At 40.1% G+C, this 24,379-nt stretch overlaps 1 protein-coding gene across 7 annotated transcripts in view; it reads left to right on the top strand.

Annotated features, from left to right (window-relative positions):
• EPHA6 (EPH receptor A6) overlaps positions 1-24,379 on the top strand; it is an 867,085-nt gene that overhangs the window by 817,018 nt on the left and 25,688 nt on the right. For all 7 annotated transcript variants that reach the window (XM_041755016.1, XM_041755005.1, XM_041754987.1 and 4 more), the window contains one exon: positions 16,535-16,684. In XM_041755016.1, the coding sequence (XP_041610950.1) occupies positions 16,535-16,684 (150 nt within the window). The remainder of the gene's footprint in view (positions 1-16,534; positions 16,685-24,379) is intronic.

Genomic DNA, 24,379 nt, shown 5'->3' with positions numbered 1-24,379 from the left:
AAAAAAAGATCCTGGTATGCAATTTCCAAATCCAACACAGAAGTTAAAACTTAACTCAGCAAGAATACAAGGCCTAGAAGGAAAAAAAAAAAAAAAGGTATCTCACAAAAAGATGAAAATTTATCTAGAAAACATATGGAAATTAATTCCTTTTTGCCTCTATTTCTCTTATGCAACCATTTTCTAGAACACGTGTTGGGATAAGCATTTAACTAAATATATTTTGTCTAAAACTTGCATATGACTAGAATAAATACCCTCAATTTTCAAGGGAGGCAGAAATATTGATTCTGTGACAACTGTCTCAGAAAACAGAGTCTCAGAAAAGAATTTCAAATGGTGAAGCTTTATTTGGGAGGCACAAAAGCAGGGCATCTAGGCCAGGGGGGAATGGAAGCGAGGCAAGGAGGAATGGATAGCGATGCCAACAACTTGTTACTGTCCTCTCCGCCTCCTCGCGGGCTGCCACGCGGCACCGGGACGTGGGCCCAGGAACCCTGCCATCCTCTCCGGGCGGGCCGTGGGCGACCCGTGCCCTGTGCCCCAGGGGCCAGTGTGCGCTGGATTGTGAGCTGATTCCCCTGCTTCCCAGCCGAGTGGGCCCCCCCCCACAGCCACATGAGAGGCCGAGCCTCCCGTTCCCAGCGCGGGCCCCGAGTCCGGGAGCGACGGGCGTCACCGCTGAGCCCGCAGCGGGTGGACCTTCACGAGTGGAGGCGAGCTCAGCCTTCCCAGGGCCAGGGCCGGTCAGCACCCCAGGAGGACACTCCAGGAGGCTGGCAAGGCCAGTAGAAACCGACACCTTCTTTAACGTTTGTGTGATGTCCAGGAAATGACGTTAGCTTAGATGAGCAGAGTCGCAGGTCAAGGCCACGGAGAGAGAGCCTCTCCTGTTTAAGGCATGGCAGCATCTAAGGTGTAGGCTACCGAGGGCAGAAGAGGGGTGTATGCACACATACACACACAATAACACACAGACATATGTATATTATATATATAAAATGTCCTTCCATATCACAAATATTCAATACTGCATATTATAATCCAACCACAACCATTGCATTTTTAGAAATATGATTCTGAAAACAGGTGGTACTCAGAGCCAGCATTCTGTCAGCGGTAGGCCAGAGCAGGCCTGACAGGGCAGGAAGACAAGTGGAAAAGGCACGAGGAAGGAGTAAGATATTATGAAACCTTACATAGACTATGTCACAGGCCAAAGACCAGGAAGCAGGTGGGTTGCGTCAGATGGTGAAGAAGAGGATCTCCCTGCTGGTGGGTGAAACATAGCCTCCCAATATTTGGCAGCAGATAGTGAGTGGAAGGCCAAGAAGGTAAACAGTCTGTGCTAGACAGAATTCTAGACTTCAGAATAAAAAAATCCCAGTATTACTTTATTCTGATGAGACCTATGAGCTAGAACGGTGCTGGACAAATCTACACATGACAAGTGGACAGGGATTGATCTCAACGATCCACAAGGCTTATTCAGTTTTGAGCCTTGCAGTGTTACGGGCTTCCTGTTGAGGGGTAGCGGCAGCCCCGGAGCCTAAGAAACCGCCTAGTAGACCTGTGATGGCTGGGTATTCCTTCTTGGGGTGATCAGAGGACTGTGGAGGGCAGAGAGTCACATTAAGTGGCCAGGCCACTTTCCTGAATTAGAGCACACTAACAGGCAACTATATTCTTTCAGCAAACATACACTAAGCATTTATATCTGAGATTTAATACATATTTCAGACTAGCAAGACACAAACATTCTATAATTTGTTGACTTCAGTAGTCTAACATATCTCTACTTGAAAATGTTTCTCATGATCATGGAATGTATATGTGTGTGTACATATATGTATGCATATATATAACTTTCATTCTGATTTAACATTACTATTTGATTTATCCAATAATGGTTACCTACCTTCTAGACTGTTGTACAGCATCATTTGTATTTTTTGACATTCACATTCACGTGGAATCTTTCCTTCTCCCTTTCTATCCTCCATCTAGTGTAATGCAATCAGTTTCTTAAACCGTAGGCAATAGAAATAATGTATAGAGACACCTACCTATTTTCCCAAATTTATAAATTGGGTGCCAAGTTGAAAATAATGTCAGCCATCTGCATTTCTAATTCAGTGTTCTCAAAGGTAGCCCTCTGACAACCGGCAAAAGTATCCTGCTCTGACAGTCTGACCCTGACACTCCAATTAAATATAAAAACAGATCTGAATCTTTTTCACCCGGTTGTACTGTCAAGGCTAGTATAACTTGACTGTCACATGGAGCTCTTTAAATCAGGCTGCCAGGAAAATATGATTGTAGTACAGATTTTAGCATTCAGAAATATTCACTCCCCTTTCACTTACACAGATTTTAAGGGTCAAAGCTATGCATTTTTATCAGATATTTTATTATCTTTCAACCTTTGTGAAGATCAGTGAATTAGAACAGAGGAAGAACTTTTTCTCCTTTACTGCTGAGGTGATTTGGTACAAGGCAAATACTAATGAAGATTTTTTTATTATTATTATTACTTACTAGAAGTTCCCAATGGACAAAATAAGAAAGTTTTATTTAAAAAAAAAATGGATGCAATGTTTAAATTCCATAATACTTTTGGAAACTATTGCATCAAAAGGGATGAGCATTTAGAAAAAGGGATAAAAGTGTGGAGTTTTGAATTTTCTTAGGAATACAATGCTTCCAAGTATTAAGGAAAGAGAGACACTTTAAGAAGTAGGCTTTTGCCATTTATTTTAAATGCGATAGTTTATTATATGCCTAAAAATGATTAATTTTTAGCATTTTTCTGTCCTATAATGGACACAAGTTAATCCTGGGCAGCCCTGGTGGCTCAGCGGTTTAGCAGGTGCTAACCGTGCTAACCGCTTCGGCCCAGGGCATGATCCTGGAGACCCAGGATTGAGTCCCACATTGGGCTCCCTGCATGGAGCCTGCTTCTCCCTCTGCCTGTGTCTCTGCCTCTGTTTCTCTCTCTCTCTCTCTGTGTGTGTGTGTGTGTGTGTGTGTCTCATGAATAAATAAGATCTTTAAAAATAAAAAACCAAGTTAATCCTTATTTTTCTTATCATCGCAGTAGTTATACTTTTAGGAGGTGGCATGTAAGTTATTCTAGCTTCAACTCCCATGGATGGGTTGCTTGAATCACATTATTTTAGAGGTTCTGTCGTGAACTTCATCATTTAACGGAGTGAACTGTTAAAGTGTCTAGGATTTTCTATTCAAACAAAAATCCTAAGTGAAGAAATCCAAGTTTAATACAGTTTAGGCTAGCATCCCAATTTTGTCATCCACAACATGAGCACTCACTGTACTAAGTATGTCTCTTTTCCTTAAATTATGAGAGTTAATCTTTCCTTGAAAAGAGATACAGGAGAGGGAGGGTGGGATCATTTTAGGGTTCATGAAAGTGAAAGATTGACAGCACTGGCTGAAGTCAGGCAGAAAGCAGTTGGCCCTGGGGAAGCGTTGCTGACAGCCACGCTAATGCACTACAACGCTGACATGAAACTTCCTCTAGATTCCAGAAAAAAAAAAAAAAAGCCATTTGGGGAGAGCCTGTCAATAATGTAAAACTGGGCCAAATGGTTCTGGTTGTGGACGGTTAGCAAATGTCTACCCAAGACTAATTGGAAATGACCAAACTCATGTTGTAAATGAAAAATATAAGCATACATAGCCATCCTCAAACGAAAAGGAGCTTTCCTGAAAATTAGAATGTTATTTGTTAAATAGTATGTTGGGTTTAACATCTCAGGTATTTTTCTTCAAATAGATTTTTTTTTCATCCTGAATTCTCTGGGCTCTGCTTTAAGTTCAGTTTTGTTTACCAGAAAGATATGAGAACAAGTTTAATGCTGTGAAAGATGTTTTACTTAGAGCTATAATATGACAAGCAGAACCGAATACATAGCAACTTGCACATCACATAAAGCTTTCCAGCCAACACTGGCTTTAAAATCACCAGTGAACCAAAAAAACAAAACAAAATATAATAAATGTCAGACTCGAGATGTAGATGAAAAGCACCATCTCAAAAACGCAATTAAATAAATTATCTTCTTTTGTGTTTAAGTAATGGATGAAGCTTATGGCAAGCAGAACTGCTGTTTTTGTTGCCCTGAATTGCTTCAATAACTTGACCTTGGGTTGAATACTCTGGGTTATAATATTGAGCCCATATGAAGTCCTTTTTCCTGAGCAAAATTGTTTTCGGGGGGGGGGGGACAACAAAAAATTGATCTTATAGAATTTCATAAATGACAATAGTAAAAAAAACCTTTCTGAGTGAATTTTCCTTCTACCCACTACACATATATATGTGAGAAAGCAAGAGAGAAAAAAAAAAGAATTGAACTCTTGTCTTTCCCCTCTAGGTAAAACTACTTAAACTATAAATTTAATATGTAATAAATCACAAAAATTATTATGGATTAAATGGGAGAAGGTATAAAGGTAAATTGTTTTTTAAACATAGCATTATTAATTTTAAATATTATAAGAAATATTTCTAGTCTAATTAGAAGGTCCTTAAAGGATATGTTCTAATACATAAATGTAACATGTATGTAAATTATGCTTCCATACTGCATGAAAGTTCTTGAGAAGAGAATTTTCCAAAATTAGTTCTTGAATATTCCTCCTTTAACTTTGTTTACGTGATTGATTTGAACTGTCCATGCTAGATAGGTTGAGCAGAATAAATGTCATCCCATTCTTCTCTGGAATATGGCAAATCTGTAATCAGAGGAATTGAAATGTTTTTAGTGTATAAAATGTGCCATGTGTGACTATTACAGAATTATTAAATATTACTAACTTCCTAGATGTAAGATTTTCCTGCTGCTCCTCTTCCCTCTTTTTGTCTCCTAGTCCCCTGTCAGCAGCCTACAATGCAGCCAAAGTGATTCTTAAAAACATAGGAAACCCCCTGACTTTATCAATTGCTTGAAGCCTTTCAGTGGTTTTCCATTGCCATTTCTATTTGGGGAAAACGTCCGAATAGGTCTGAATTCTGTACAGGCATTAGGAAGCCCTTCATGATCCTGCCTGCCCTCTTTGTTTCTCTAGCCTGTCTCTCCCACCCTATTCTTCAATTGCAACTTCTGTTGATACCTCTAAATCTGTGGTGCTGTTCTTTTGTACCTGTTCTTTCCACCTAGACCAGCTTTTCCTACCCCCCATCCCTGATCTCTTCCTTCCTCACACCTCTTTTATTTGCTTAACTCCAATCTCCTGTAAGGTCGAAGCCTAGATGTCATATTTTCTCTTGGAAGCCTTCCCTGACTCTCCTCTCTCTTGGCACCTATCACATTTCAGAGCATCATTTATTACATGTCGTTATCATCCATTAGATGGTAAGTACTGTCATGATCTTACGCCACATCTCCAACACTCCTGTGACTAATATTGAGTACCTGTAATGCTCAGACTCATTTCTAAGCTCTGAGAAAACAGCAAAGAACCAAGCACACAAATCCCTCCCTCGGGGAACTTACATTCTGTACATACAGCAAATGCTTATGAGCAAGAACAGAGGAAGAGAAAACAGAATAGTAATGAACAAAAGACAAAGAACAGATTGAGAACAATGCACTGAGTAACATAAGAAAGAGCCAGAAGACATCCAAGGTAAAAATGGAAAGGACTCATAGAAATGCAGGTTGATCTCTTAAAAGACCCCACCCCATAACTAGATAGGCCCTCTTTTATTTAAAACTTTGCCATTGGCTTGTGATATTTGAAGATGATAGAGATCGTGCCTTTCTTCATTCTATCTGCAGCCAAATACATCCAGATTCCGTCACTCAGCATTTCAGATATGTCCTCCAGAGCCATCTGCTGTCGGCAGTGAACAAGGCTTCAGAACCGAAGTGATACACTTAAAGTCTGAGCAAAACAAGCTGGAAGCTTATTTTACAAGCATTGCTTCTCCAAAATTTATTCACTGGGAAAATCTGCTGTAAAACAGTGAATATGTTATGCAAGTAAAATTAGACCTTTCAACCTGCCTGGTATGATGCACAATTGCACACTCTCATTGCAGGTGATTCTGCAAGAAATAAAATTAATTTAATGTTTTTATTAGACATCCAATATAAAAGGTCAAAAGAGAGGTTTAGGATCCCTGGCATCCCCTTATATTTATAAAATTAAAAGAACTTATTTACACCATTTTTACCACGTGATTCAGAGCTTTAAGCCACAACAAAATTGGAGTGAAAAAAAAAATCTGTCAAACCCAAGTGTATACAATTTTGCATACAGAAATTGTGACAGATGCATCCCAAATTATAAAATCATGTGCCTTTGAACTCTGTTCTCTCTGAAGAGATGCCCTGGCCTTTCTGTCTCACTGGTCAAACTCCTACATTTCTTTTAAACTCTCCCTATAACCTACCTCTGTTGTGTCATCTTTCTGCTTCTTCCCATGGCCATCCCAAACAGCTGATCCTCCTCTGCTTTGGTGTCAGGTGTATCTAGTTAGATAGAGACTTCTGTTAGAGCCCTGACCCACTGTACTCCCATTATTTGTTTACATCAGTGTCTCTCCTGTAACATTATCCCCCTTAGGACAAGGAGGATGTCTTTGTGACTCAAGTATCTGGCACATGAGATGTGTTTAAAATAAGATGTTTGACTGAAAAAAAAGAATAAGAAAATGAATAAATGAGTAAAGGAAAGCCCACCAGTGACCTTCAGTGCCTTTCTGGAGAAGGCCTTTTTTAAACTGAAGATTCAGATTGGGAAATTTCCCTTTCATCTTTTCCTTATCATTAACTAAGTCCATAATGATGACTAAGAAGAAGCTAAAAAGTGAGATTTGAATTCCACTTAAACAGTATGGTTCTGAGACGGAGCTTTTTCATTTTACATCATTTGTCTAATTCATCTCATCCAGTCATCCCCTCAGCAAATAATTGTTAAATTCTATTATACTCATAGCACCATGCTAAATGCCGTAAAGTAGATTACAAAGAAGAATCAAAGGCCTCCAAGACCTTTATAACCTTTATGGGGAGACAGTACATCCACATTTTAAAGAGCTAGGTAATAGTACATAGAAGGTACATGATCCTAGGTGCCAAACAAGCGAGGCTGACAGTGGGTATCATGGGCAGGCGTAAGAGGAGCAATCAGTTTAGTCCTGAACCAAAAAGGAGCTAAAGAAAACGTTAACAAGATAGCATCCCACGCTGGAATAATGAACAGAGGTTTGACAGTGCAGATTTCCTCAACTAAGATGCTGAGGATAGAAGAAAACTGTCCTCTGTATGGTACTCAGTTTATCACAAATTTCAAACTTATTCAGAATACTAACATTTTAATAATTCTTTCCAACTAAGTCTAGTTTCTAAATAGATTGATCTGTATAAACCTTTTTTTTTTTTTTTTTTTTTTTTTTTTTTTGGTATTTCCAAGTCCAGGTACTTCTAGACTCTTCTCAAGTTCTTACCGGCCTTTGGATGTGAGCTCCTGAGCCCCATCCTTTCCATAGAGTAATGCTTCCTCAGTTTTTTGGAAGATTGTGCCTCTCCTCTGTTGAGTGGCTGGCCCCAAACAGGCTGCCTCTAAAGATGTCATTATGTCATCTTGTCTCCCCTCCGTACACTCAGAGCTCACCTTTTTGACAATGGGTAATTTGAGGTCACAGTGCTGCTCTGACTGATGTATCACAGCCCTTGATGAGACAGCTGCAAGAGAGGACATGCTTCTCAGATACATCTGGTCACAGCACTGTGGGTCTGTCACAGAGTCTGATTTAATGTATAAAGTGCCTGTGGGTGTAATAATGATGGAGGAGGCAATTTGAGCTCAGCACTGACCCTTTTGGTCTGTGTTTCCTAAGACAGAAGTGGTGGTTGTTCCTTCTGCTTTAACTCACTAGGGTGTTGGCGTCCTAACGAAACATAGAATGTTAAACCTTCACAGGAGCTGCAAGATCGTACCATCTAACCATTACCCCTCAGTTTACAGAGACTGTAATTTGTCCAAGATAACACACACACACACAATAGGGATTAGCAGCCACACATTGGGTTGCACAGTCGCTTTCTCTCCCAATAGTGCACATTCTTCTTCCAAGGTAAACACCCTCAGGTTTATGAAAATCACTGTGTATGCCCCTGAGTCCTGTACACTTTCTCTGTCCTTTTTGAATATTTGTTTTCAAACAAGAGTTTTAAATAATACTCATAAAAAGACATACCTGGGATGCCTGGTGTCTCAGTCGGCTGAGGTCGTGATCCTGGGATTGAGCCCCTCATCATTCTCCCTGCTCACTGGGGAGTCTGCTTCTCCCTCTCCCTCTGCCACACCCCTGCTTGTGCTAGCTCTATCTTTCTGTCAAATAAGTAAATGAAATCTTTTTTTAAAAGTAGACATTTCTCATTTTATGTAATCTCCTTCCCTAATGATGACAGGATCTGAATTTTTCCGCAAATACATAGCATTGGATTATGGAAGTAGATAGATGGCATAAGGATTAATGCTTGTTGTTAGTATTATTCTTACAGGGCAACCTGATAAGAGAGCAAAGTATTCACTCTTTAGTGGTATACATTTGAGGCCATTCAGATAAAAATGCCTTGTAGACATTTGTGTTGTGTTATATATCATATTAGCATTTAATGATCAAATATCTCAGTATCAATGGCCCCTAGTGATCTTTTACTACCCATGGTGCATTTTTTAGAACTGTTTCTTCTGTGTTCATAGGTCTTTGCCATAAAAAGTATAGGTGAGAAGCTTAAGAAAGCTTTGTTAAAATGCACTTAGGAGAGAGCAGAGCTGTAGCTAGTCTTCCGTATAGCGGGATTAAAAAGAAAAAATTAAGAGTCGGGGACAAGTGGAGAAAGATATAGGGTAAAGTGCTACCCTATACCTACCCCAGGAAGGGTAGGAATAGGATTTTTCACTCAATTAGTATCCACTCTCCCCTTTGGACCTCACCGTACAGTGTATTCACAAAACTATAATGAATGATAGCTTGTTTTGAAGAAAAAAAAAATAATTACCTCTACAGTCAGTGGTGTTTAAGTTGTCTGCACTCAGACACAATGGCAATCCTCATAATAATGTATATGTTTGATTCTAGCTCATTACAGTAACATTGTATCCTACTTCATCCTGCTGTGTAGGATGGCATAGAAAATCTAATTTAACAAATGTCCCCCAGAACCGTGTTATTCACTTAATGATGTAGCACCTAGGTTCCCATCGAAAGGAAGCACTGAGAAATAGGTGGCAATGAATTATTTTCAGGAGCAATTTAAGAGGAAGCAGGTGAAAAGGATTCTAATTCTTGAGGCTTTGAATAGCACGATAAGCACTGTTTTATTACAGGAACAAAAAATTAGCATTCACAGAGCCGTTGATGCATTTAGACAATGAATAAAAATGTAGTGTATTTCCAGGTAGATAATGTGAGGAGACAAGAACCAGAAAGTCTTTCCTCCCATGGTCAGGGATGTTTTTTAGAGAGTAGAAAACAAAGCTGGTGAGTTAGCTCTTCATGTTTATTTGGAATCGTTTCTCATCTGGTCCTGTTCTTTATGAAAAATAGAGTCTAAGTAAATTTCCAAAGTAGATCATTGTTCATTTCATAATCAGAACAGGGAGGTTGGGTTGAAGTTCAAGTCGGGGAAGGGAACAGCAATGCCCACAGGAGCCAGGAGGAAAATGGAAATAGGGCGAGTGTGTTTGAGGAAGATTCAGCGAGATAGTGGAGTGGAGCAATGCTACTCTGGAGAGCCCACACCCTGTTTCATGGCATTTAGAGACACGAGGGAAAAAAGAAAACAAAAAACAACAAACTTAGCCATGGAAAGCTTTACCTGTAGGCCCAGTTCAGCCCAAAGCTAGACAGCTGGTCAGCTATGGAGTCAGTAACATCCAAAACCCTGCGAGACCTCAGGGAACACCTACACAAAGGTCCTTGGCACAAGGAGTGAAAGCCTGGAATGAGAAACAACTGTGAGGACACCTTTGTCTTATATAAAGGTGTAAACGTGGTTGTTTCATGTTAGTGGCCTAAGACAATGCTACTGACCATAAATTTCTACAGCCCCTATCAGCCTATAAAAATTGGTTAAGAACCAGTGACTTATATTGTTAGAGTACTATGCAAAAAGAATCTTCTGCTTGCAGCCATAGTGTCTCAACCTGGCATCTACAAATCACATGATGCTGGTGCAAACGTGTGTGTGTGTGTTTCTGTGGGTGCATTATTAGTGAGGAGGGGAAGTTTGTAACTTACCACTGTATCAAACCCCACCAACGAAGAGAAGAGAAACACTCAGGGAAAGGCAGGATTTACTTGGAGAATCATTATCAGGCAGATCCAGCTGTAGGCAGAAATCTGGCTGCCAACATCTAACCACAGATAATGTTCTTGGATGACAGATGAACATTCTTCATTCTTCTTTCATACTCACGAAAGAAGCAGATGTGTTAAATAATGTCTTCGGTCTCGGGAGGGCGCTGGTCGTGCCATGGCAGGAAGGTAGGCATAGAACAGAACTCGCTGCACCAAAGCAGACAGATTTCCTCAACCTGGATAAGACGAGTCTGAATTATAGGAACTGACTCAGAGCTTGTCTACCGACAATCCATTTGTTGCCTCTGGCTCCTCAAAGCTCTTCTGTGAGAAGATCACTATAGGGGGTGGGCTAGTGACTCTAGGAGAAAACTGGGATGCTGATATGGGCTGGAGTTGCCAAGCGGGTCTGAAAAAAAAAGAGACATTTTAAGGGCGTAAATTGAGGAGACAAGCAACATTTCCTGAGTGCCTCCCATATGGTGGCAGCTAAGTAGCACTTCATGTATACAATCTCATTTAATCCACCTACTAATGTTATCTAGAGATCTAGAAGCAGATTTCTCCCATGTGACTACAGAATGAATTCGTTCTGTCATAGTCCTCACTCTTTCTTCAGAGAAGGACAGACATTATCCTCATATTTCAGATAAGGATAAACCTTCACACAGTGCCAAAGCTGCCCCAGGTCAGCAGACTTCAGTGAAGGAGGGAAGTAAATAGGCCTCTGAGAGGGGGTGGGGATGAGCTTTTAAAAGGTTCACACAATATAATATAATCATGCACGATAATATTATGATTTGTCAATTCAGGGACACAAACTAGAAACAGATGCTCAGGGATGGGCTTACCTCTCAGGATCAGTAATTCACAACAGAAAGAATACCCCCCCCCCCGCCCCGAGGGAGGGTCGTCTGTAACTAGCGTGTGTGTGAGAATCTCTGAGGCTCACTCTGACTTGACAGGGCCCCAGGCTGAATTAGGGCAGATCTCAGAGTGCTGATTCCTCACCAGCCACACCAGCACTGCCACACATCATCCCACCGACGAGAAATCTTACTGTAAAATGATCTCTCAGTAAACCTAACACCTCTTTCATCAGACATCAGTAAGTGTCCACATAAGGAGTTTTCCAAATAACCAGTGGTTGTTCGTTAGGTGTATTTTAACCCATTAAGAGTCAAAAGCAAAAAAAGGAGAAAAAGTCAACGTGCTGGGTTCGTATCTTTTTTTTTTTTTTTAATTTTTTCATTTAGATTCAGTTTACCAGCATACATAGTACATCATGAGTTTCAGATGTGGTTTTCAACCCTCCACCAGTTGCATACAACACCAGGTGCCCATCACATTGTGTGCCCTCCTTCACCCCCGCCACCCCCTCCCCTCCAGCGACCCTTGGTTTGTTTCCTAGAGTTGAGTCTCTCACAGTTTCATGTCTTTCTAATACATATTTTCATACCATTGCCTTCTTAAACTAAAAGGGATGAAGTCGTTTTAACTCTTCCTTACTGCTCAAGATGATTACTGTGACCATTTCTTATTAGCCTGGGATGTGAAACAAGAGCGTGCTTGTCTTCTCTACTGTTGGTCACCAGGCCACCTATTTACATGGACCAGGCACCAACTCCTATGGCCTGTCTACTCAATTTAAGGGGAGCCGAGAAATTGTAGGCAAATATTAAAACTCACTGTAGTTTATTATTTTATGATCCTTAATTCAAATCCCTCATTTTTTAGATCTGAAATATAAGACTCAAGAGTTCAGACTAGGCCAGGTCACACAAGGGATTGTAGAAGAGTTTCACTCCATTTAGAATTTGCAGCTCATAAAGAAAAAATATTTAGTTAAAATTGTCACTAGAAACTTCTTAAATTGATCTTTATGCATGGTATATACATTTTCTGTAGTGCAATTCTTCTATCCCTTGAAGTCTGGGTACCACAGAGATAAATCAGGGAAAAAAGAAAAAGTCCGAAGGCAGATGGTTGTCTTTTCAAACCATTTGCCTGTAAGATAACCATCGAATCCAGTGAACGAGAAATGGAGAAAGACTTAAGTGTTCTTATTTCTCAGTGGAAGTTTTCTTTTTTGTTTCAGTATTAAGCCTCTGTAACCTTAGTGTGTTTCAATTGATTGTCTCCCCCACTGAAGATTAGAGGCTCAGGTTCTAAACCTCAGATGTTAAATATGACAATAATGCACCTCCCCTCAGGGGCTGGAGGGTTTCTAGGTACACAGGGTTCCTGCGGGCTTCTTCAGCACTTTTTCTGCTGTGACCCCACTTTAGACAAGCTCTGAGTAGGACTTAAAAACAGGAAAAAGAGGCTGCTAACATTCTTTTCAGTAGCCATCCAGATGCAGCTGGCTTCCTTACTGGTTGTTCCCCCTTTGTTGCCGCACAAGAGAAGTGCCAAGAAGCAAGAAGTCTTTTGAGTTACTTTCGGTCATTTTGATTAGCATCATTGGTAACTTTTTTTTTTCCTCATAAACATATGGTAAAGCAACATGTAATGTTCCGGGGATTGTGATTTGAAACCTAAAGTACTCTTTTTATTCCTGAAACCTAAAACACACATCTGGTAATTAATGCTTTGAGAAAAAAGTCACTAAGTGCACCACCTCTATGATTCAGGATCACAGGCAAAATAAGTAGCTGAGATTAAGCCACAAATGATTGTTGGTCCATTCAATTTAAAAAAAAAAAAAAAAAAAAGGAAAAAGACTAAGTATCTTTGTTTCCTCTAAAACAGGAAAGGGGATAGAGACCGTGTGGAGATCATAAGGACCTCTTTCTTTCAGCCTAATCTTGCACTTAAGAGATCAACTATAATTCAGTCTATATCTTCCCACTAAAAAAAAAAAAAAATCAAAAGCTTCCTTATCTCCATCCCATATATGCTCAGAATTATCGAAGTCTGTTCATACGGTCAAGTTCATATTACCATTCATTTTTATTAATTAGAATTATATCTCCTACATTAAAACTACTGTGACAGTTTTTCGTCTTTAAGATTTATTCTAGCTCACACTTCCCATTTCAAGATGATACTTGGAATAGAATTTGAAATAAAGATTTACGGTCCATTTTGCAATGTGGCACATCCTAGGAAAAACTTTTTTTTTTTTTTTTTTTTATAAGGGTGGTGCTAGGGTGGTGCTAGTCTGCTAGGGCTGCCATAACAAAATACCAGAGACTGGGTGGCTCCAGCAATAAAAACTTGTCTTTCACAGTTCTGTAGACTGGACATCTGAAATCTGAGTGCTGGCAGTGTTGGCTTCTCCTGACCAACCTCTCCTTGGCTTGCAGATGCCCATCTTCTCGCTGCGTCCTCACATATGCCTTTACTCTGTACCTGTACACGTCTGGTGTCTCTTCATTTTACAAGGACAGCAGCCTTATTGGAGTAGGGCCCGCCATTATGACCTCATGTAACTTTGATGACCTCTTAAAAAGGCCCTATCACCAAATACAGTCACACTGGGGCTTAGGGCCTCAAAATATGAATTTTGAGGAAACACAAATCGGTCTGTAACAGATAGCAATGCTATTAATCAAATTTTCTGTAATATCTTCTCGAAGGAAAAAAAATTGAATCTTAGAAAGGAAAGGGGAAAAGTTATTGTTTACATGTGGTATCAACTTATGTGAAATACAAATTTACATGTGAATCATTTATATGGTATATCATTGATAAGTGAATGCACCTTCGCTACATGTTTTAGCCTGTCTTGATAGAACTCACAAAGATCTAGCAAAGGCGCAGTTCCAGCAGATTAGCAGTTCACACTCATATGCATTGTTTGCCAGAGAGACAGAGAAAGATCCAGAGTCAGAAATGTCAAAGGAGACTGCTGCTCTTGGATCTGTTCTGAAGTCAACTCTACAGATTTGGTCTGTATTCTCTGGAAGTGTGGCTTCCATATTTGGAACAAACCTGAGCCTGGTTTAGGGACTTCAAAATGCAGAGCCACAAGACCAAGGTGCTTTAGCCACAAACATGCCCTAAAAGAGAGGCTGTTAAAAAAAAAAAAAAAAAGAGGCTGTTGTAGTCCTGGTGCACAGAAACAAGTTAGAGTGTCCTTGTCCCTTCTGGAAATGAATACCAACTAGTTGTTGTTGTTTTTCAGAATACTAGTTTAATGTTGTGTTGGATTATTTATAATATTTCCATTTGTGATTTTTTTAAAATGTTATGTGATAGAGTTGCTTGGTTTAGTAAATATAGAGGATGCCCAATTAAATTTGAATTGCAGATAAACAGTGAATTTCTTTTTAGTGTAAGTGTCTCATGCAATATTTGGGACATACTGACACACACACATACACAAAGTATATTCCTTTATGGGGATATACTTAGACTTAAAAAAAAAAGTATGTCATTTACCTGAAACCCTAACCTAAGTGTGGGTCCTATATTTTATCTGGCCACTCTACTCTGGGCTTAGAAATGAATCCTCCTCTTGCAACACCCTTCCCCCACCCATCACCTTCTTAAACTACTATCACCAACTTCATAAATTTAAATTTCCTGGCCTTAATTTGGTACTGTCATGAAGCGTGAACGCCCCAGACGTCAGGCTTCTGGCTTCCTTCCACGATACTGCTATGATATATGGCCATACATGCTCAGTGTCAAAATATTAAACTTCGTTGGGCCCAGCTTTTCCCCCACGGTGAAGTATTTGCAGCTTTATATCAATAATTATAACATTAGTAGACATAATGTATTTAATAACGTGGAGAGGAATCCCTAAACCTCTAAACCCTGGATTCAGTCGCTCGCCTGTAAAATCGGGATTGAATTCAAGGTATTTATCCCCAAGGTTCTTGCCACAGGTCCTTAAAATGAAGATTCCATTAATGCTCTCATTTGCCTTCTGAAACCCAATTATTCCCAGTTCGGATGAGTCGGTTTTCTCTTCAAGTAAATGCTTAGATTACTTAAAAAAAAAAAAAAGAAAAAAGAAAAGTTGTGTTTACTCGATTAATGGCTTGACCTTTAAGGGTGTCAGACAGGGCCCCAGGGGCTCAGTGGTTCTCCGGGCGTGACCCCGGGTCCCCGCAGGAGCCTGCTGCTCCCTTGTCTTGGCCTCTGTCTCTCTCTCTCTCTCTGTCTCTCGTGAATAAACAAATAAAATTTAAAAAATAATAAACAAAGGTGTCAGGCCCCACTTCCTCAAGGGCCAAAGAACGCGCGTCGGCGCCGTGGGGGGGTGGCGGGGGCGGGAGCCGAGGGGCGGGGCGGGCCCGAGGACACACCAGGCGGGAGTCGCGGCTTGGAGACGGGCGGCGGCTGCCCCTGCGCGGAGCGCGGCGGGCGCCCTGTCCTCGGCCGCCCCCTGGTGGCGCCGCGCGGGCCTGCCCTCCGGCTGCGCTCGCCCGGCCCTGCCGCCGAGATCCGAGACTGTAAATCCATGGATGGATGGTTTCATTCTTGTCATTACCGTATAAAAGGGACTTCTCTGCAGTGTTTCGGGACATACAATGTAATGAATGTTGATTAAAAAAAATAAGTGCGACACAATAAGCGGACTTAAATGCCTGAGCAATCTAAATTCACGCAGGTTCATCTCTCTAGTCCGCTCGAATGTGAACTTGAACACTGAAGAGCAAGAATATAAACCAGCCTCAAGGGTTCTGAAGAAAAATTAATCCTTCTCAGGTGCTCTTATATAATGTGAAAGGATTTTTAAGTTCAAAATGAATGTGATCATAGATAAAAAGGAAAGAAGGAAAGCTTTGATAAACATTGAATGGCAGGGAATGTCTCAGTTCTGTATTTAACCATTTATCTTCAATTAAGTGAGAACTTATTATCGTTATTATTTACACACAATACAATGTTTAATGAATGTTGAATGGTATTTAATGTTCTATAACCCAGAACTTTCTTCAAATGGCGTGATAGTGAGTTTAATTGTGTGAATCTAAAGTGAAAATAAATTTCTCCAGTGAATGAAATAAAGTAGTCCTGAAGTGTGACTTATTTCCCATTAAAGTTGTTTACACTGAATGATTATTATAGGAAAAAATATCTGACATTTAACATTACTCTGGTTCTCTTAGTTTTATTTAAAATGCCCATGCTATTGTGCAGTGTTTAGAGCCTAACAAAAGTTATTTAACCGGACTGCCGCTTCATTTTTTAATACACTTGTGAGCCAGCTGAGAAATCTCCCAATTTGTTTTCCAGGGTGGAAAAATCCCCATAAGGTGGACAGCCCCAGAAGCTATTGCCTACAGAAAATTCTCCTCAGCAAGCGACGCTTGGAGCTATGGCATTGTCATGTGGGAGGTCATGTCCTATGGAGAGAGACCTTATTGGGAAATGTCTAACCAAGATGTAAGTGCCACCAATAGTCAAAATGCCATTTTTGTGAGTAGAAACACATTAGCACTGAGGAGTAAATACGTCTTTGGTCTCACCCAGATTAGCCCTTATCTCCCTGAGAGCTGTTGAGGGTCTGTGGCTGAGTTAGAGAAGCTAACTAACCTTTCACTCTGAGCTATCCTGGGTGTCCTAGGGCTGCCAGCTGATGGGCTTTGTCATGTGAATACCTGATGCACCCCTTACATCTGAGACTCCTACCCGCATTGCTCTAATGCAGCATGGCTGTGCTATTGCAAGTCTTGACCTACAAGTAACAAAAAGCCAAGCATAATGTTTACCTTTCCTTTCTTCCTGAGGGCAGTGTAATGCACCACTGTAAAGAGCAAATTAATTTAAACTAAATATTACTTAGAAGAAAAAAGAGCAAGTGCTCTTAGGTACTTATGACATTCGGTATGGTTCTTTGGAGATATGGGATCCTTTATACAATTTCTTTCATTTCTGTTTTACCTATAAAAATTACTTTGGTGATTAATAACATTATACAACAGGAAAGTTAACAACCATTTGATCTCCATGACCTCCAAAAGATAAAGAACAAGTAGCCAGAAAATGTAAGTACCCTGACAGTGCAAATCCGTATGCTGGCAGAACTGAAACTGTGTTTTAATTTCATGCTTTCTCATCTCAGAACTTGGACTTTGTCCACTCATGTGTCTTCCTCAAAGTACGTAATGGTTTCGGAAACAATGTTAATGGGAAATCACCTCTAATGTGATTCTGCATGTTCACAGGTTTAAAACAAAACAAAACAAAACAAAAAAGATAATGTAACTATAGAAAATCCCTAACCACACTCAGAGTAAAACTATTTTCAAATTTCTTTTTGCTTTTTTCCAGTCCATTGCCTGGGCAGTCTCTCCATACCTCACACCTCATTCATTATTCCATCCCAGCCTCAAGCTGTCCAAGTATCTAAAGGACTTCAAGTAGCAAATAAAATTTATAACCAGGAATAGAGAAGACTGGGCTTTGGTTAGTTCACCATGGCTATTGTTTCTCCCTGGCACACAGTGTTACCTTTGAAGCTGAGTCCCGCTCAGTTGTGTGGGGGCCTGTTGAGAATTCTGTGGAGAATGCCCAGTCTAGAAACCTATGTGGTGGCAGGTTTGAGGTCATAAACACTATTCAATCATTGTTCTCCAAAGCACATCATCAAAACACAGATCCCATGTGGCTAGGTCCTGCGGAGCATCTGCCCTTAAGTATAGAGTACTCCATAACCTGAAACCTCTACATCTAATTCCAAAACTTAGACTTCTGGATCCAGCTCATTTGCCTAGATTCTACTATTCTTCAGGGAAGTTTATTTGAAGGACCTCATTGCTCTTTCCTGCCATGGGGCCTTGTTTGGGACAACTTGTGACTGCCTCTCCAGCCCCTTTTATTTTATTTTATTTTATTTTATTTTTAATTTTTTATTTATTTATGATAGTCACAGGGAGAAAGAGAGGCAAAGACATAGGCAGAGGGAGAAGCAGGCTCCATGCACCGGGAGCCTGATGTGGGATTCGATCCTGGGTCTCCAGGATCGCAGCGCCAAACCCGCTGCGCCACCCAGGGATCCCTCCAGCCCCTTTTAAAGTTGAATCTCAGAAACAGAAATTTTTCCCATTAATCCCTAAAGGGGCTTATTTTTTTAAACCTGTTATCCAAGGTAATGGAAGCCCTGGGTTCAGTCACCATAGTTCCTGCTCTACTATAAGCCCAAAATAATGCCTGCCTACTTGTCCTACTTTCTCTTGACTAAAATAGGCCATTCAAACAAATCTCCAGAATAAAAAATCCTTTTCCCAATGAGTTACAGACTTCACTGCACAGAAGAGCCTTCACTTCAAGTGCCCTCCTTCATTAGTACCCCATTTAACCCTTTAACCAGTTCCCCTGGTGGACTTCAAATATAAAATGCCTAACTTATAGGCTCCAAACATTATAAATAATATACCCTTACCAGTAAAAAGTCCTTGAGCATCCACAGCTATGTCAGAAATATATGCATATTTCTTTGCACGTTATGTACCAGTACTAATGTACTAACATATTCATTTATTCATTTAAAAATATTTATTGGGTGCCTTCTCTGTTCTAGGAACTAAATAGAACAGAGAACAAATGTTATACCTGGGAAGAACCAAAAGATTGTCTAGTCCAGTGCAAGTCCAACTTGCTTGTGAAGCTGAGGCATACAAAAGCAATATGATTTCCATAGAATCATATAGTAAGTGATTTGACAGTGATCTTAGAAGACGCGCTAATAGGCTTCTAAAATAAGATACGGGCAAGGAAGAGAGAAGAGGAAATAACTGCTTCTTTCTTGGTGGTTTGGTTTACAGTCCATGTAGCTCCCCACTTAGGGCCATGATGTCTTGCCCTCATGGAGCTCACACTCCAGCAGAGGGGAGACAGACTATAACAAAGTAAAGAAGTAAAAGATATAGTATGCAACATGATAATCACTGCTTTGGGTGACAAGAGGGCGAAAAATGGTAGGGGGTTGATTTTGAGTACATCATAGATGTGTATTTGGCTGTATACACATTCATAAAAGTCATTTCTACGTGGTCATAAAAGTCATAATTGGTTATCTTATTAAACATTTATAAATATTTTTTAAAGATTTTATTTATTTATTTGTTAGAGAGCATGAGCAAAGGGAGCAGCAGGCAGAAGGAGAGGGGGAAGCAGGCTGCTCCCTGAGCAGGGAGCCCACGGTGGGACCTAATCCCATGACCAATCCCAGGACCCTAAAATCATGACCTGAGGCAAAGGCAGGTGCTCAACTGACTAAGCCACCCAGGTGCCCCTATAAATAATCTTTCTTATTATAGGATGAGATACACATAAAGAGAAGTTCCATTATTTCCCCTGCCCCCTGGGTTCTCATCTTACCAGCGAGGGTACACTGTACCACCAGTTTAGTAACCACGGCCATCATGATGTAGACTATAATTCAACCATGAAAGTCATTTAATTTTAATAGTGCCTCATCCTCATGACCAATAAAAATAATAAAAGGACTAGGTTAGATGATTTTTAATATCCCTTTCGACAATAATAAGCTAAGATTTTTATCACCTCTGGAGAAATGATCATGCTTGTGTCAGCAGAGGAATGATTCCAGTTCTTTTCTGAAATCTAGGGGACTCCCGAGTCTCTCTGGAGGTGACAAAAAGGAGATAGGACTTCCATAGAGCAGAGCAGATAGCACACCACAAGACAGATTTTTTTTTTTTTTTGAGAAGAGCAGCGTCTGAGGGCAGCGTGTCCAAGTGTGTGATTTCCAACATAGACTACCATGTAAATCGTACCTAATTGTTGCCCAGAGAGTTCCAGAATCTGTTGCCAACCCCTTCCCTTCCCGGATCTTGCCCAACAGCTTACCCAGCCATTCTGGCCACGTATATTGATGATCTGTGGCCAAGATGACCATTTAGAGAATGATTCTGTCTATTAAACCTCATTTGGCCACATAGACTATATCTGGGACCAGAAGAAGCTGCTGTAGCCGGGAACAGACTCCCGGCATGAAAGCCATTCTCCTTTGTTCAGGATTGCCAGTGCCAATAGCACAGGGCTGACCCTGAATGCCCCCTCCATCCAGAGCTTGAATTTTTTTTTTTTTTTTTTTTTTTTTTGAGGACCAGGTAGAAACGAAGCTGGTGATTTTCATAGTCTTTAGGTGGTTACCAAATGGTATTCAAGCAAGGATCCAAAAATAGGAGAACAAAAAGTCCTGGGTGGGGGAGGCATTCAAGCTCTTTGAGGTCCTCAGATCAATACAAGACCAGAGGAAAGTGGTAAGAGCTAAAATCCTCCATGTATCTTGTGACTATTTTTACTGCTGCTGTAAAGAGTTGAAATTCTGTTTAGCTTAACACATTGGAAGCTAGCATATCTGTGACAGATCCTGTAACCAGAATTTCTGTTTGGAAGCGGAAATAGCTTAATCAAAACTTTCCCAGCTGCTCCTCTTCAAATACTGGTTATTCCCTATTTGTTCTGCATTTCTCATCTGTATGGCCAAAGTAAAGTCTTTTGTTTGCCAAGGTGCATTTTAAATAAGGAAACTAATATTTTGGACAATAAAAATCTGACTATGTTCTGTTTGAATATATTTTTACTACATTTTGGTGAGTTTGACTTAGCTGTGGGCTTAAACACAGAATGTTAACATGTTTGATGATGAGTTTAGGAAATTTCAGATCATTTTTTATGAAATAGTCCCTCTCTCTTCTGTAGACCATGGCGTATTTTATTACAATGAACAATTCTGAGTTTGTAGACTCTGTTTTAGTGAATAATATAATGAGTTTCCCAAAGGTCAGTGGTATTGTACATTTGAGGAAAGAGTATACAAGACTAGTCCATGAAAGGCCTAACACACATAAGAGCGGGTGCCATCTGCTTAGCTATTGAGCGGTAACTTATTAAACATGTGCCAGTCACTGGGCCAGTTGTGCATGTGGGCCAGGATAGAGACCTAGAAAACCCAGTTCCTGCTCCCAAGGAGGCCACTGTGTAGATGAGGAGATGAAGTTCTGATATTCCAAGTGCTGGTCCTACCCCCAAGTAGCATAGGTCATTCCTCAAGGATAGTCATCACGCCTTCTTTTTTTTTAAAAAATAGAAACAATACTGTGAATGGAACATATTTTTTAAATATATTACAAAAAAAAAGCATGCATACTGTATTACACAGTGCTTTTTTTATTAGAAATGACAGAAACTCAAACCAAACAAGTAAAAATTAAAAAAAAAAAATTCGTTCATGGGACTAAGAAGGTAGCAATGCTGAATCCCAGGGAGCCTGCAGGGTTTTCAGAGTGCTTCCCTAGGTCCATTGATCTCATTTTCTCCTACTGCAGATGTCTCTTGTATTCTTTATGCTCCAGGGCTCAGCAACCTCAGGAGAATGAAAGCATTCTCCTCTGTGAAAATTCACATACCCGTCCCAGAGAAGACTCCCGTTGGCTCTTTCAGGGTCCTCCCTAAACCTGAACCAAAACCAGGCCAGGAAAATAAATACTGGGATTGGCCCAGCTAGCCATGTGTGCCGGCCTGTGCCTTCAGAGGCAAGTGGTGCACTGTGATCGGCAGTTTCCCCTTAACCACAGACAATGTGGAGAGAAATCCCCAAAGGAAAGCAGCTGTATTGCCAGAGGTATAATATTTTGTCCTTTTCTTGGTATAAAATGATTTTCAAGATCAGCTTTATTTATGGCAGTATCACAGGGCACCAAAGCATTAACATCGTGCATCACTGTACTCCAATGAGGCACTGGTATAGTGGCAAGATCATGAGAGCTTTGGAGCAAGATTTCTCAACCTCAGAACTACTGACAAAATTGACATATTCGGCTGAGTGATTCTTTGCTGGGGGGGGGGGGGTATGATGGGGGGGGCTGTCCTGTGCATTGTAGGATGTTTTGAGGTATCCCCAGCCTCTACCTGCTACAGGTCAGTACCACCTTCCCAGACATGACAACCTAAAATGTCCCCAGACGTTGCCCAGTCAGAGATGGGGTACAAAAATCACTGCCAGTGAAGAGCCACTGCTTTAGGCTAGAAAGAACTAGGTTCAAATCCCAGCTCTGCAATTCACTGGCTGTGTTATCTTAGGTGGGTGGTTTAAGCTTTCTGAGATGTTGCCTATTAAAGAATTCGAAATATTCAACTGCATGATTCAAAAGAATTAAAGATAATGTATGTAAAACACCTGCCATAGGGGCACCTCGGTGGCTCAGTGGTGGAGCCTCTGCCTTTGGCTCAGATCGTGATCCTGAGATCCAGTCCCACATCAGGATCCCTGTGGAGAAACTGCTTCTCCCTCTGCCTGTGTCTCTGCCTCTCTCTGTGTGTCTCTCAGGAATAAATAATTAAAATCTTAAAAAAAAAAAAAAAAAAAGAAAAACACGTGGTATATAGAAGGTGTTTAATCAAACGTAATAATCACAGTTTGAATTTTCTGAGCTTAATATGAACCCGGTATTTTAGATTATTAGCTCATTTAATCTTCAAAATAATTATCAAAAATAAATACTATTATTACCCATTTCTAGATAAGAGAGCTGAGGCTTTCCAGAAAGTTTAAATAACTTACCCAAGGTTACTAGTTAGTTAATAGTAGAACCAAAGTTCAAGCCCCCTGCTTACTGCAAAGTGCATGCCTTTACCCTCGAAGCTATACTGCAGAAGTCTAATTTTCAAAGGAATGTCTATACCACAGAGGTTCTACATAATGAAATGAAAGCATCTTTAATTATGTATGCCGCTCTGTCACAAGAGAAGTGTTTTTGTTGTTCTCTATTAGCAAAAGAATGCAGATTGACTCACTGTTGTTTAGAACTATAAATCTTTTTTTGTAGTGTTCTGTGTCTTGGTATTAAAGATTTATAAAATGTACCATATTTATTACATTTCTCAAAAGTATATAAGCAGTAATTTAAAATCAAACTCTAATGATGGACAAATTTAGCCTACTACCAGAAACATATCACAGATAAGTGGAAGGGGTGCAGCTCCTTGCTGTTCCTTAGCGTTCTTTCTTCTTTTTTTAAGGTACTGCTGGGTAATGTTTTATGTTATTTTCATTCAAGTTTAAAATAATCGTTGTTTATTGTACAATGTGAGTGTAATGTTATGCTAGGAGCCGTGCAAGTTCCAAAGATGACACCAAGGGCACTGTGGTTCTCCCAACACTTACACTGTATAATGTGCTTAGCAGAAGAAAATGGAAGCAAAACATGAACAGCAGGCAACATCAAATAACCCAAGCCCCACAGAGCTAATATGTAGGGAAAAAAACTAACACCACATAAATGAGAGGTGACTTGACTCGAACTAATGATCAGAACACAAGATCAGAGGCTTGGCTTTTGTTTTGTTTCGTTTTGTTGTTCCCTCGACATGCTGCTGTTTAAAAACGAAACAAAACAAAACAAAAAGAAAAACACAAACAACAACAACAACAAAAAACCCTTGAAGCAATTTGAAGCCCAAATGTCTCCTGGGTGTGGTATCATTCAGGCATATGCTACTAAGCCAGTTCATTTCCCCAATAAGAGAAGCAGTAATAGGGAGCATCTCGTTGGAGGCTTACTAGGAAACATAATGCTGCCTCAGTGTTTCCATAGGATTTAGTCTCCTTAGTTTTCAAAAGCTTCTTATTGAATAGTAAGTTTTGCTTTAGATTGCTTTCTGAAGCTTACCTGAAGAAAAAATTGGAGTTTATCTTCAGAGGTTTCTTTTGTTAGGTCATGTGGTTGAAAAGAACCTCTTGACCTTATCTGGATTGATTCCTTTTTTCAAAATTTATAAAGGAAGAAAATATATATAACCTTTTACCCTATTTCTTGTTTGTCCTCATAATTCTATAACCTTGACAATTATAGGTCAGTATTTCAGCCAGCAACGGTGGATGTGTAGAATCCACTTACCTTAGAAATGCAGTATGATTTTATGACTCAGAGAGTCCAGTCATTTCCAATTTTTGTCTCTGATTAGATTTTCCAAACTCTTCTTTATTATGTAATGGTCCTGGTGTAATGATCTGTGTAAGATACAGGAAATTGCTAAAGGCCCATTCCCATTATTTCAACCTTTCCATATTACTGAGGGAATTTTTGCATTTATTTGAATATGTACTAT

The sequence above is a fragment of the Vulpes lagopus genome, chromosome 1, assembly GCF_018345385.1.
Source record: "Vulpes lagopus strain Blue_001 chromosome 1, ASM1834538v1, whole genome shotgun sequence".
Taxonomy (NCBI): Eukaryota; Metazoa; Chordata; class Mammalia; order Carnivora; family Canidae; genus Vulpes; species Vulpes lagopus.
Note: the sequence above shows the minus strand (reverse complement) of the source record. Positions and strands in the feature narration are given on the sequence as shown.